This window comes from Gopherus flavomarginatus, chromosome 1 (assembly GCF_025201925.1).
Source record: "Gopherus flavomarginatus isolate rGopFla2 chromosome 1, rGopFla2.mat.asm, whole genome shotgun sequence".
NCBI classification, from domain to species: domain Eukaryota; kingdom Metazoa; phylum Chordata; order Testudines; family Testudinidae; genus Gopherus; species Gopherus flavomarginatus.
The window spans coordinates 129823247-129837780 of record NC_066617.1 but is presented as its reverse complement, the minus strand read 5'-3'; the positions used below and the strand labels follow the sequence as shown (position 1 = coordinate 129837780).

Genomic DNA, 14534 nt, shown 5'->3' with positions numbered 1-14534 from the left:
TCATTCTAGATTTCTTCACATTTAGTAGCCTTGCTGCTGGGAGATTTGTCAATCTGTGCTTCTGACAGTCTGAAACTTGGGCTTCAGTAGAACTGTACTGCATCTTCTGAGTACAACTGAGGTGTTCCTGCTGCTAATTTAAATCTGTCTTTGGAGCAGGCACTATGTACAAGTTTAAAGTAAAGCATTGGTGTTGCTTGTATCTCTAGGGGACAAACATACCCAAAGATTTTTTCTTTTATGAGCAACTCTATAGCTGGTTAATCTCAAGCTGTTTTGTATTACTTATCATATGTATTCACTTACTGGCTTTTTCAAAATGTTTGTGCAAGAAATAAAATATTGTGCTGATTGTCATTTTATGTAAGTATTAACTTTGCAAAGCCACCGATGTAGGTACATTGATAAAGAACTTGCTACCTCTTAATAAAATCCTACCATGGGTGGGAAAACGACTAATTGCAAAACAAAGTTTAAAAAGAAACAACAAACAAACCTATTCTTACCCAACTGCTTATCTGTTTCCTTAGCTAGATGTGTGGAAGAATAATTTTTCTGTAATCAAAACCATATTGTATTTCCTGACATTAGGATTTTAGTACATCATCTTTAGTAGCAGCAGAGACCCCTTCAAAATCAAAAAGGGATATATATGTAAGAATCTTCCATACTTGCCTTAGATATGTAACTATTAAAAGCAGCATTTGCAAATATTTTATTACAGTGTGATGGGATCATAGTTTTCATAGTATTTTCCCCATACTTACTTAAGCTGAGATGTGTTGGCAAATTACTACAAGGTGAGTCACTATGCTTCTTTGAGATGTTGCCCCCTATGCATGTGCCACTACTTGCCCTCTCCCTGACTCTGCTTTAGAGAAGGAACTGAGGAGAGGTTAGCCCTCATGGCACAGTGCTACAGAAGTTCTCCTATTAGCAGTGCATAGACACCTAGAGTGGAGCACCCATCAGGACACTACTCAGCACATGCTTTTACTTTGCTCAGTAGGTTCTGCTGACAAGTGATGAGGAAGCAGTCCCTTGTGTAGAAAAAAAGCATCCTTGAAAAAACATACTATGCTTTAGCTGGGGTGGGAGGAAGGGTCCCAGCTCTAGCACACTCCTCCCCCTAGTGGCTTTGATATAGGCAGGCAATGCTTGTAGAAAGGAGGAAACATGGGTGTCCAGTGTTTACCTTCTCCATGGTATCCAGCATCCTAGCGTGCAGAATGGATTAGCTTTCACCACCACCATGTGGGTCTCTTAACCCAACATAGAGGTTACAATCACTAACAAATGGAGTTCACCCTATGATCCAGACATACTGCACCTGCCATTACTTCAGATTGGTGTTTTTTTCTGATGAAATTGTCTAAAATGCTGCTACAAATATACACAATTCTAGACAGCAATTTATCGGGTGTAGGTCTTCTCATAGAGTTCCTTTGAGTCCATTTCCTATCTCTGCTCGCCAGCGTATTACAGCTAAAACATTAGCAAATGCTTTAGAGTGAACTCAGAAGGGAAAAGGAAGTGTTTTTGCATTAGAATGATGTGGATGCTATAAAATTGCCTGTTTCTTAAGAGTAGATGGTGCTAACTTGTAGATTCACCTACATTCAGCCACAAATGGGAAACATTAAGAAGGATTCTTTACTAAGTTACAAAACATTAAGAACCTGTGCTGTGGTCTGAGACTAATTGTATGGGGAGCTGTACAACAGAATACTAGTAAATGCAATCATGTGAAAGTCAGTCAGTCATTTGCACATGCAATGTTAAATTACTCAATTACACTTAACTTTAAAAAAAGGGGTTTTAACCTTGAAGGACTAGCAGAGACTGACTACTTCAAACCTCAGGTTGGTTTTCTTACTTTATTAAATCCTCTCTTACCAAATACCTTGCTGTCACATCACACTTCTCTGCAAAGAGTTAATTAGCAAATACTATAGTGAGGTCTGATTATGAAACTGCTTTGCTTTATAAAATATGTCCCAGCATATTTAACTTGGGGTAAATGAGTGTAGAGCCACAGAAATCAATGGAACTATACTGCTATATACCAGCTGAAGATCTAGCCCCTTTTCTCTAAACAAGTGAACAAAATGGTGCTTTTTCTTTTATAGTTATTGGCTAGTGCACAGTAAGGCAAGGGAGTCTGCTACTCCTATTTGTGACACAAACAGTATTGCCTGTCAAAGCCATCTGCAAGTTTAATTTAAAGGTACAAGAAACTCACTGCAGGGAAAACTGAAGTTTAGGTTTCCACTCTCTGAACAACTGCCTACAAATACCACATCAGTCTGAGAGTTAAGTTGGTCACAAATCAGAACAAAAAAGTTGAAATAGCAACAATGAAAAGTGCTTTTAGGAACTTTTCATTCCTAAAAGCCCCGAGAGGAGAATGGGATGTCACATGACAGATGCACACCGTGCGCTATGCCTCCAACCTTTACAGGTGTCTTTGGGTGTGTACCTTTCTTAGTGCTCAGCCTTTTTGGCCCAGAGTAGCCCTGTGGCTCTGCTATTCAGAGTGGGTCCCTGGCTTCAGCACCTGTGTTTCTCACAAGCTCCAAAGGAGTTGGATGCCCAGTTGGAGGCTTACCTTCATGGGAGCTCTACAGCCAGCAGACATGTTGACAGCCTGTCACTGACCAAGATATCATTTTATTAGTCAATTGGAATATAAAATAGAGGGACATCAGCTTAGAAGAGTAAAGCAAAACTGCATGTACCCAGTGCAGCACCACCTCTCTGCCCTGCCCAAAGGTCCTGGATTTCCCTCAACCTGCCCTGGTAAAACAGGATTTCATTGCAATCCCCTCACCCCTGATTTCTTTGTCTCACACTTCAGTCATGTTCAGACCTCCCCCTCCCCCCCAAATCTGGCTCGCATTGCTAAGGGTGTCCTTGGGTCCTGCAGTGGCCCCTCACAGGAAACAGGTGAGAAGACAGTATGAGGCCCATCCTTCTAGGTAGAAACTTTGGTGCTGGTGGATGGGCCAACTTTAACCTGCAGGGTAGAGATGGGAAGACAGGCAGTGATGGAGAAGGGAGCAGGGCTAAGAGGGGGGTAATGGGAAGTATGGGGAAAGGGAGACAAACAGGACATTCCTCCTCTTATCTGCTTTTGTTTTCTGCTCCCCCCGCCTCGCAGCTGCTCCCTGAGTAGTTGACAACACATTGGGAACCTCATACCTGCTTGTACTTAATTGAGCCAGAAAGAGCTAAGCTGGATAAACCAGGTAGCCCTAGCAGTCGTCCTCTAGGTACTGGTCCCCATTCCAAGAAATTCCCCACGTACAAGGTACGCGATGATAGAGAGGCCTTCTTAGAGTCTGGGGGGTTGAGAGGTCTGGTCACATTGTTCTCATGGGTCTTGTCCCTTGGGCCAGCCTGTTGTCTTCCAGCATAGTTCCAAGGTAACTCCATTCATATCTTGGCAGTTCTTGATACACCATTCATCTCCCTCCCTCCTTTGTCCAATGAAAGAAATTAACACAATGTAACAATGTGAAAGGAAGCAGAGAAATAGGGTCACACGTACCATTCATAAAAATAATACACGAACTTCCCCTCTTTTCCACATGGCACTTGAGGCACCACAACAGCTGTGATGGATACAAGTTAATAGATTGACCTGAAACTAAACTGTTCTATTTGGCTTGACAAACTGAAATGTTCCAATTCAGGTTAACCCAACCCAAAGCAAAACATTTTACTTTGATTTTCCCCAAAGGAAAACTGAAAAATTTCAGCAAACTCTAGAAGTTTCTACTGAAAAGTTTCAATGGTGCAAAACCAGCATTTTCTGTTGAAACAAACCATTTTGATAAGATATTCCTGACTCACTCCATTAATAAATAAGAGTTATCAAACTAATGGATAACTGAGGCTTTCACAGGACTTTATAAAAGTCTTTGCAAAGAACAATGAGGGGAATGGAATGTGCCATCAAGTTCAAACAAAAAGTATCCATTTTTAAGAGAGTGGTTTTACCCTCTCCACCTTACTGAACACCCTCAATACTTAAAATACACTGAAATCTACACTAAGAACCACCTCTGTTAGACAACCCTCATCTCAAAGAACCATTTTAACATATGCAAGGTTTCTCCTAATAGGACAGCTAATTGTTGTGGATCTTGGCTGCTCACTTAAAGACAAATTTCAGTGCCCTGTTTTTTCTTCTAGTATTTTCAGTTCACTGATGGGCCTGATTCCATGAGTCACAGAAATCTGCTAGGAATTCCAGGCTTGATTCTGAGCTCTCTTTTATACTGGTGTAAGGCAGCTGACTTTAGCAGAGATATGCCTGAGTTACATCAGGCCGTAATATCTCCATTTTCATTACCACAAAGGTTGCAAATTCAGTAAAATATGGTACAGCTCATTGATTCTCAATCTTATGTGTTTGATTTTGTTGAATAACATTTAAAATAGAAATTTGACTATACAACTTAAAGTAGAAAAATATGAAAAAGGTTTGTGAAAAGGAGCTTCATATCCCAAAAGTTAAATATCCACCCGTATAAAATGTAAAGTCTCTTCAAGGTGTAAGCTGGTTTAAAGTATCACCCGCAAGTAACCAAAGTCATTTAATTTGTGACCACACAGTGAATTTGTAAATTCTCCTTATACACATAATCACTACTTGCTTTCCCTTGAAAGAAAGTATTTGGGATTATACAACCTGAAACTCACATGTTGCTAACTAGAGATTAGGCAGGGAGAAGGGTGGGAAAGGAAAATGTGGCTGACGATGGAGCATGACTAAATCCTAAAATGTTGAAAAGAATAAATCTCTGTGAAATAATTGTACCTCTTAAAAGCACAGAGAGAGCATATGTAATACATGGGGGATTTAACTTCAAGTACAAGACAGCGTGAAATTCTACTGCCATTGAAGTCCATGGCAAAACTCCCATGGACTTCACTCAAGCCAGGATTTCACCCCTATTTTTAGTATTTAAAATACTCTGCAAGATCACTTTCCTTTAACCAAATAGTGATACTTTCTTTCAATCCGACCTCCCCCTACTTTGTCTGCCTCGTCTATTTAGTGATTTTGGGGGCTTGGATTTTGTCTCTTACTAGGTGTTTTCTACAAGGTATGATTCCAAATTTATTTGGGACTTCTAGGCATTACAGCAATACAATAATAAATGATTAACAGAGTACTATTTACTAGTGAAAAGAGTTACATATAGGAAAGCTTCTTGTAATCATTCAATCTATATCCATGCCAAAGCAGGATGAATAATGCAATAATTAAACAACTTAGATTATACACTCAGCATTATAAAATCATAGCATCATTGCCCTTCTCTCTCATTCCAAATTAAAAAAAATATATGGTCTTTATAGCAACTTTCTGTTTAAGAAGTGCCCCCACTCTCTAGGTAAATGTAGTAAACTCAACTCTTTAAAAAGATCTTTCAAAGGTTTGGGTGTTGAGTATTAAAGTTTTGAAGAACAGAATATTTTTAAAATTAAGCCTCTGGCACAAACACATTTTCTGGAATGCATATAGTATTGATTTAAAAATTAGAGTTAATCATCTTGGGTCCTATAAAAATCAACTGCCTGGACTAAGTAACTAGATGATCAAAAGACCAGTACTGGATATTCTTTGGTGATAGGCTAAACAGCCCTTTTACCATTAACCAGGAGTTTAAAGAAAGTTAATGTACACCTTGCCCACCTCCTTGAGCCCGTTTTTCTTACAGAGGCAGTTTTCAAGCATTTCTTTTGTGGAGAGGAAGCTATCCGTGTTCAAGACGAATTGCCTTAGAGCATTCTCACTTGACAGGTGATTTTTTCGTTTCTCCTTGTTGATGCTGTCTAGCATGACTCCTCTGATATCCTTAGGCTTCCCTGGCACTCCAAACATTATAAAGAGGCCCAGGCAGTCTTGTCCCACCAGTGTGCAGAACTCTTCCAGCTTCTCAAACCTGCTTTTGTTTTTGAAAGGCTGGCCTGCTAACGCGGCTTCCTTGCTGGGCCCAGTTTCATCGTGGAGGAGCTCAGTCATCTGCAAAGACTGCACGGCAATCTGAAGATTGATTTGTTTGTCGGCTCCAGATAAAGTCCAGATCCAGTCAATCCCAAGCAGCAAAGACTGTTGCTTTGTCATCTTGCTGGTCATGATACGCTCCTCCACTCCTTTTTCAATACAGAAACCGATGAAGTTAACCAAAAAGATCTCATTTAAAGTATCCATGGCTGGGCGGAATTTGCTCTGAGGATCTTCAAATCCAAGGTATTCTTTCAGCTTTTGAGATGCATGGACCACTCCTTGGCTGAACACCTCGTTTATAATGAGAATGTCAGCCTTGTTCTTCTCGTTATGTTCCTGTGATAATTTCTGGCCCATTTTCTCTGCAAAAAAGATATTCCCACATGCAGAATGCTCTGGGATAGCTTCTTTTTCCTCTCAGTGAAAGCTGCGTGGTCACTGGGTTAAGTCATGCCTTTAAATATGCACAATGTTCACCCACTGCTTTCCAGAAAAAAGTCACACCAATAGCAGAGCTATGCTGTACAAACGGGTCACAGTTCCGGAAAGGCAGATTTCTGGGCGTGCTCTCATCCAACTCAATACCAGAAACCAGCTGAACAGGTTGGATAGCTTTCACACCAAGTATCAGTTCTTTGGTGTGCGTTACTCAGACTTTACACCTTTTATCATTAATTCCAGCACTTGTTGTTTAACTTAAGCCACTACAAAGAAGCCGTTCTAGGGAGACTGGGTGGTTCATGGGAATATGGAGCCTTTCACATTGAGAACACTGGTTCAAATTCAGCTCAGGACAGCAGAGACCGAACTTCATTGCCATCTGACAGCTATTCAGTGGGCTGTGTGAAATGAGTGGGTGGTCTCAGGTGATTTCTTAGTGGACGCTTGTCCATTTTGCAAAATTTGCTAGCAATAACTAGCATCCAGGAGAAAGGACAAGGAAAGAATGGAAGCTAAGTTATCCACTTGCCCCAGAGAAATGCCTTGCAAGTCAGGGATGGGGGCACATTGGCATGACAAAGTGCGGAAGTTCACACTGTTCCTGACTGCCTGTGTTGTCCTAGTCTTAGAATCACAGAATATCAGGTTGGAAGGGACCTCAGCAGGTCATCTAGTCCAACCTCCTGCTCAAAACAGGACCAATCCCCAACTAAATCATCCCAGCCAGGGCTTTGTCAAGCCTGACCTTAAAAACCTCTAAGAAGGAGATTCCACCACCTCCCTAGGTAACTCATTACAGTTCTCCACCACCCTCCTAGTGAAAAAGTTTTTCCTAATATCCAACCTAAACCTCTCCCACTGCAACTTGAGACCATTACTCTCTGTTCTGTCATCTGCTACCACTGAGAACAGTCTGCTACCACTGAGAACAGTTCCTCTTTGGAACCCCCTTTCAGGTAGTTGAAAGCAGCTATCAAATCCCCCTTCATTCTTCTCTTCTGCAGACTAAACAATCCCAGTTCCCTCAGCCTCTCCTCAAGTCATGTGCTCCAGCCGCCTAATAATTTTTGTTGCCCTCCGCTGGACTCTTTCCAATTTTTCCACATCCTTCTGGTAGTGTGGGGCCCAAAACTGGACACAGTACTCCAGATGAGGCCTCACCCAATGTCGAATAGAGGGGAATGATCATGTCCGATCTCCTGGCAACGCCCCTACTTATACAGCCCACAGGCAACAAGGGCACACTGTTGACTCATATCCAGCTACTCATCCACTGTAACCCCTAGGTCCTTTTCTGCAGAACCCCAGACACTAGGGCTGTTCAATACAGCACCTTTTATGAATATATAACACAGTTAATATAAACAAGCTTTTCCAGTCTTACAAAATCCATCCCCCTCCTCTCTCTTTTTGGATTCGCTAAACATGATGGTCAGATGCATGCCATCTTAATAGTATTTGCATGGATGAACCCAGGCCAGTTTTAGTTCTGCTACTTCCAAACCTCAATTCTTCAGTGAAACCACTTCCTCTGCACAGGATCTCATCAATATTTCCAAAAATAAAATTAACACTGTCCTGTAAGAACTTTATTCCTTCTCAACTCCATTCCTTCTTTGATAGCAGTCATTGATGAGGAGATCTTCCTTCTACTCTCTGCCTTTAATCTCTCAACCCTCATCATACTTCCCATCCTCCCACTCATTGCCCTCTGGCTGTTTTCCAGCAGCCTACAGGCATGCTTGTGTCTCTTCCCTCAACCTAAAAAAAATCCTATGTCAAATGCACAGGACTTACCAACTATTTATCTCATTCTCCTCCCCTCTCTCTTGCAAATCCTTGTGCGTGTTATCTACTCTCTACTGGTTAGGCTTCTTCTCCTCCACTCTCCACTCCACAAAAACTGCCCTCATGAAGGTCACTAACAACTTCTTCAGAGCTAAGATTAAGGGACACATCTCTGGTCTTGCTCTTTTTAATCGAGTTGTAACCTTTAATATCACCGATTAATTTCTCTTCCTTTCTACATTAGTGTTTTGAAGCTCCCAGTTCTCCTTCCATGTTGGCCACTGCTTCAGTGACCCTCAGTCAATCTTCGCTCTCTCCTTATTTGTTGGCAGGCCGAACATTTCTTTTTGTGGTGTCATCTCTCTCTTCTGTGCTTTCTCTTTACGGAAACAAATCTGCACCCACAGATTCAACTATTCACATCTAAGCAGATGATTCCCTAATCTTCAGCTGTCCCCAGTGGCCAATCTTTTATGATTAAAAGAACTCAACTGTTTAATATGCCAATCAGTAGCAGAATCAGGGGCCTGCAGAGACTCAGAAATTACAAGAGATGTTAAGAGAGCCTGGAAATCAGTTATCTTATTTGCTTGCCAACAATTTTGGATGGCTCCTCTTCAGAGGATGTAACACAAAGCAGAGGATTTCCCTAATCTGAGGACACGATCTTTTACCAATTTGGAAATAGAAGAGGTTTTGCTTCATTTGCTTCGAAAAGCTTTGCAGTTCCCCTTTGAAGTATTCCTCCTCATCTCTCAAGATCATATTCGTTTCAAGATTTGAAGTGATGTACATCTAAACTACACACAGAAAATATTTTTCCAATCACTGCAAGTTATGTGGTATCTGTCTCCCTAAATTTTTAGTTCTACATTGCAAGGAATAAACAAGTCCTATTATAACAAGATACACTCAAAGCTCTTTGGAAAGAAAAAAAATATTAAGATGTTTACTCCAGTCAATTTAGAAACAGGAGCTTTGTGGTTAGCTGGTATGCACAAAGATGCAGCACCTGGCGCCATTAGGGCAGCGATACTCAAACGTATTTGAATGCATGCCCCTTCTTTGCGTCTATAGTAGTTTCCAGCGGGACCCCCCACCACAGAAGTACATATACTGTTTTAAAAATCAACATGCAACTCTCACTAAATACGAAACCCATTAAGGCATTGATTCAAAAAGAGCCAGTGATCCATTGTAATAAGAGCAAAAGCAAAAGTGCAATTGTGGTTGATGCTTACAAGTAAATGTGAACACTGTGTCGCAGAAAACGGATTAACATACAGAGGGCAAAAACTTTGTATAATGCTATGAAGATGCCCGTCAAGATACACAGCGCCAGCTGAGGACCTGATATGTCTGGAGGAATGAGCTTTTCAGAGTGGTAGCCATGTTAGTCTGTATCAGCAAAAACAACAAGGAGTCCTTGTGGCACCTTAGAGACTAATAAATTTATTTGGGCATAAGCTTTTGTGGGCTAAATGCACGGAGTGAAAAACACAATAGACAGGTATAGATACATAGTACATGAAAAGATATGAGTTGCCTTACCAAGCAGGGAGTCAGTGCTAATGAGAGAATTCAATTAAATTGGAAGTGGGCTATTCGCAACAGTAGAATATTAAGGGAGGAAAAATCACTTTTGTAGGGTTTGTTTTGGATACGATCTCCATATACAAAGGTCTCCTTCTGCTCATCGTTGTAATAAACATACAGAAAAGTTTATTTAATGTATTCTAGCTTCCAGTTGTTCATTCTCCCCCATTTCCTGAGAAAGGCTGGTCTTGCGCTTAAAGCACAGGACTGGGAATCATGGTTCTATATTCCCTGCCCTGCCACAGACTACCCGTGTGACCTTGGGCAAGTCACTTAACTTATCCATGCCTCTGTTTCCCAACTTCATAACAGGATTTTGCGAAGCTTAACTACTGTTTGCACAGTTTGCATGAGTGCCAAAATATCATCATTTCACTTTTCACAGTGCAAATCCACTATGGCACGGTATCAGGAGATCAATGAATGGGTCAGCTAACGTGGCTTCGAGAGATCATTATTGAACAACCCAGGAACAGAGTGCAGAGCTTTTTCATGACATTGTTGCCATCAAGCTGGGCTGGTTTAGGTCTTTCAGAAATTAAACATGAGACTCCTCAGGCTAGCCAGCTCTTTGATTTCTAATAGAACTTTATAAATGGATGGATGAATAAACATAACCACTGGAATTCTGCTTGGCTTTTTTTTTTTTTTTAAATGACAAGGTTATTTCCAGAAAATAAGTTTTAAAAGTATTTTAAGGTCAATTGAAACTATAAAGATGACAGACAATTGAGATATTATTTAAAAAAATGCAGAAGCCCAGAAGTATTTGGTATTTTCCAACAGACTTTATTTGCTTTTACACAGCAATACATATTAGTTTATGTTGCCCTCTTTACACACAAAATGTAAAGTATCATCAGAAGTGTATGTTTCTTTTTAACTTCCTGACTTTATTTTAGCATTTATATTACTCTCTCCACAAAATAATCAACGTTCAGATGATAGATAGCTTGCATAGGATGGGCTTTTTCCAACCAGTAAACCACTGAAAAGAATGATTTTGAATAGACTTCTATTTACATTACATTAAAAACAAGTGAACATCTAAAACTCTCAATAGGCTTATTGATAGGGCTGGATGGGGGAAACAAAACAGCTTTCTGTGAATATTTGTTTCAATATTTATGTTTATAATCCCCTTGGGATCTCTTTCTGTGACTGTTTTAACTATTGTGTTCACTTCCAAGAGAGTTTGCAAACGAGTGAATTTTAAGCAACTATTGGTTCCTAAGGGCAGGGGCCCATGTCTTCTTGTGTTTGTGCGGTGCCTAGCACAAGAGGACCTGGATCCCTGGTTGGGCACTACTTCAAAACAAATAGTAATTATGCTGCAGAATATTCACAGAAAGCAAACTTCAAATTCACAAGTATTCACACTGGAGACCTTATTCCTAGTGTTACACTTAGCCAGTCAGGGAACAGACGCTTACCACGTGACCCACCTGTCCAATCAAAACAGCTCAGATATCAAATCACCACAAGAAATTGCTGATGAACAAGCCATAGACCAGTGGCTCTCAAACTGCTTTTACTGGGGACCTCTTTCACATAGCAAGCCTCTGAGTGTGACCCCCCCTTATATATTAAAAAACATTTATATTTAACACCATTGTAAATGCTGGACGCAAAGCAGGGTTTGGGGTGGAGACTGACGGCTCGTGACCCCCCCAGGTAATCAGCTCATGACCCCCAGTTTGAGAACCCTTGGTATTGACCAAGAATTATTTGCAGAAATTATTCCTTCAATAATTTTGAATAATGAATAAATAATTCATTATGAATTATTTGCCTGGCTCTAGCTAGTAAGGAATGAATGGCAGAGTTCAATGTAATGCATAATGTAACTGGTTCTATTGAATTTATTGTAGTTATAAATAAATATAAATTGAGGCTGCCCATCCTTTAAAAAAACAGATTGGTAACAGCATATACGGTTATACTGCTAAACATCAGAAAAAGTCTTAAATCCCTCCCAGCAACTTGTAGAAGCCCATGTTAAAAAACTTGATAAAATCTCTGTTGCCTTCTCAACTTCTGTAATAATACATCAGATGCACTGAAATTGCCATAAACCTAACACTGTTTAGACTGTAATAAGCAACTTGTCTAGAACAGCGTCCTTCCCAATGCTTGTAACAAGAACTATGATGAAAAGCATGATGAAACCCGTCTGTTAAAGCACACAACATGGTAAGGTACTTAATCTAACTGTAGATTTTCTTCACAAATAATGAAGCATCATGCCATTGTGCTACAATACATGCAACATTCAATACCTTAAGAATCATCATTTTAACAGACAAAGAGCTAGCATTTTTTGGTAAGAACTATCATGTTCTATAGAACGTCTAACAAAAGATTTTCAGTGGCTAGTTAGAATTTTAGAAACCTGATTATTTCAAAGCAGAAAGGAGCTGTGCTTTACAGAGGCAATGTGTGTTTTGGTATTGGACTTATTCTTGAGGCAAAACCCTACCGTAGGTTTAATGCCGAGAAATTATACATTTCCTATATGTTTCTCTATATAACTTTTGCAACTATACAAGCCATCCTTTTGGAATATCCTTCTCCACACTGAGCATTCCTCAATTTCAAGCTGTGAATTTTCCAGAATATTTTTAAAACCATTAAAACCTTATTTTAATGTTAATAGCTGCTGCTGGAGGAAAAAAGAAAAGAAGAGAAATTTCAGATATTACAGATTCAGAAATGTGATCCACACAGATCTACATTTCGCAATAGCTTCATCCCAAACCTAAAAATGTTGACAACACTTAGCAAACATTAAAAACAAAAGGAAGCAAACAGTTCAAAGGTCAGTACGACTTTTCCAGTAACCAGCTGGTTTGCAAACTGGGATCATCCCTTTAAAAAACAATTGAACCTTTCACCACTTTATGTCACAAAATAAAACTTCTGCTTTACATGCACTTCATATAATTTTTTTTTAATATAAAATAGTATAAAAATAAGACAGCAACAGTCAAGAATTACCTTGAGTTTTGTGTAGGGCAGTGGGACCTGGAGGCTTACCATGGATACTAAAAGAAAGAACTGGTATTTACTTTGGACAAATCTATTAAAATAGGACATGAGTGATATCTTTTTTTCAGCTGAAAGCCACACTGAATGCGAACGCAGGTTATTTACAAGTTATATGTTTCATATTATTTTGAAACAGTACATTTCACTACATGAACATAAAGAGCATTATGGTAGCAAATTGTAAATGCAATACTTTGGAATATATGTCACAGGTTTGTACATTAAATATAGTAAAAACAATTATACTACCACTCACCAGTGTCTGGTTGGTTTATCTTTTATGGCAACTTTAGAATAGGCACCTTTTCTCCTTATCCACCCCCAAAATATCACTTCTAACAAACAGAAGCAAGAGCAATGTAATGTACATGATCTGCTGCCCATCACATATAACGATGATGTTCCTAGCATATGAGAAATTGAATTCTTTATTGGTATTCGGCAGTTACTGTCACACATTTGAATCTTCATCTGTTATACTGGCGCTAGGAGAGCAAGTAGCAAAGTCTTTAAACATTTCATCTTCTTTCAACATGTGCTGCAAAGGAAACAAAGGAAGAATTAACACTGACCCTGACAAAACTAAGAACTCAGAATTGTGTAGTCTCAGGAAAATAAAATGCAATGAAACTCTAGTGAATCCTCTGTGGTGAAGTTAGTCACCTCAGTTCTCTTCTGCATCCAGTGTATGCTGGGTGGAGATGACAGTAGAGGATCATTTGCAGCTCCCTGATCCTAAAGCTGTTTTGGTCCTTGGCATAATGTAGAGCAGTCCCAAGACTGCTCTACAGTGTGCCTGGCTGCCTCCGCACATAAAGGGTCATTGACCAGCCAAGGATTGCCAGAGCATAGTGCCCACATCCTTCTTCCCCAGCAGGATTACTCCTGCACCAGTGGTGACGCAGCAGCCAGACACTGGAGGCTTTACACACACAGGGGACTCCTTCCCACCAGGGGAAACTTCAGCTACAGTATCTGGCTGTTGTCTAGCCCCTTTGCAGTGTGGTGCAAAAAGACCAGATTTGGGTTCAGGCTGGAGCCCCTGATTTTACAGAAAACCAACCCAACTCAACCCACACATGGGAATTCTTTGTGGAGGTTCACTATAACTAAGGCTATGATTTAGTCACAGAGGTCATGGATTCTGTGACTTTACCGGACCTCTGTGACTTCTTCAGCTTCAGCTGTCAGCAGATGAAGCCGGGGCTGGCGGTGGGACCCCTCACGACTTCCCAGAGCCGTGTGCCCCTCCCCGTGTGGCCAGGCTATGCACCTGTGGCTGGGGTTGCAGCCAGGACTCTGTGCCCCTGCCCTGCAGCCAGCTCTGGAGTGGAGGCTGTGTGCCCTCCCCCCCCCATAGCTGCGCCCCCCCACTGTGGCTGCCAGAGCTGCGCCTGTGTCCCCCATGCCCATGGCAGGGGGGCTCGGCCTGTCAGTCCCTCCCACATGGGACTCCAGCTGTCATTCCTCCACCCCTACTTAGCCCTGCCCTCACCTCCCCCGGTTATTTTTAGTAAAGTCGCAGAGAGGTCACAGCTCCTGTGAATTTTTTGTTTACTGCCCATGATCTGTCCATGACTTTTACTAAAAATAACCATGACAGATAAGCAGAACTCTGATTTCCACAATAATTCTGGAC

At 40.7% G+C, this 14534-nt stretch overlaps 2 protein-coding genes across 2 annotated transcripts in view; both read right to left on the bottom strand.

The window, feature by feature from the left end:
- Positions 1-5048: 5048 nt before the first annotated feature.
- Positions 5049-6549, bottom strand: REP15 (RAB15 effector protein). The gene has a single exon (XM_050920002.1). It carries the CDS (start codon positions 6377-6379, stop codon positions 5678-5680), a length of 702 nt encoding a protein of 233 aa, XP_050775959.1. The 5' UTR covers positions 6380-6549; the 3' UTR covers positions 5049-5677.
- Positions 6550-10584: 4035 nt separating this feature from the next.
- PPFIBP1 (PPFIA binding protein 1) overlaps positions 10585-14534 on the bottom strand; it is a 174080-nt gene continuing 170130 nt past the window's right edge. Inside the window, exon 26 of the mRNA XM_050936387.1 lies at positions 10585-13433. Within this exon, the coding sequence (XP_050792344.1) occupies positions 13347-13433 (87 nt within the window). The 3' untranslated portion in view covers positions 10585-13346. The remainder of the gene's footprint in view (positions 13434-14534) is intronic.

What these genes read in the sequence shown, in the direction of transcription:
- REP15 (XM_050920002.1), bottom strand. Translation starts at nt 6,379, where the DNA reads ATGGGCCAGAAATTATCACAGGAACATAACGAGAAGAACAAGGCTGAC.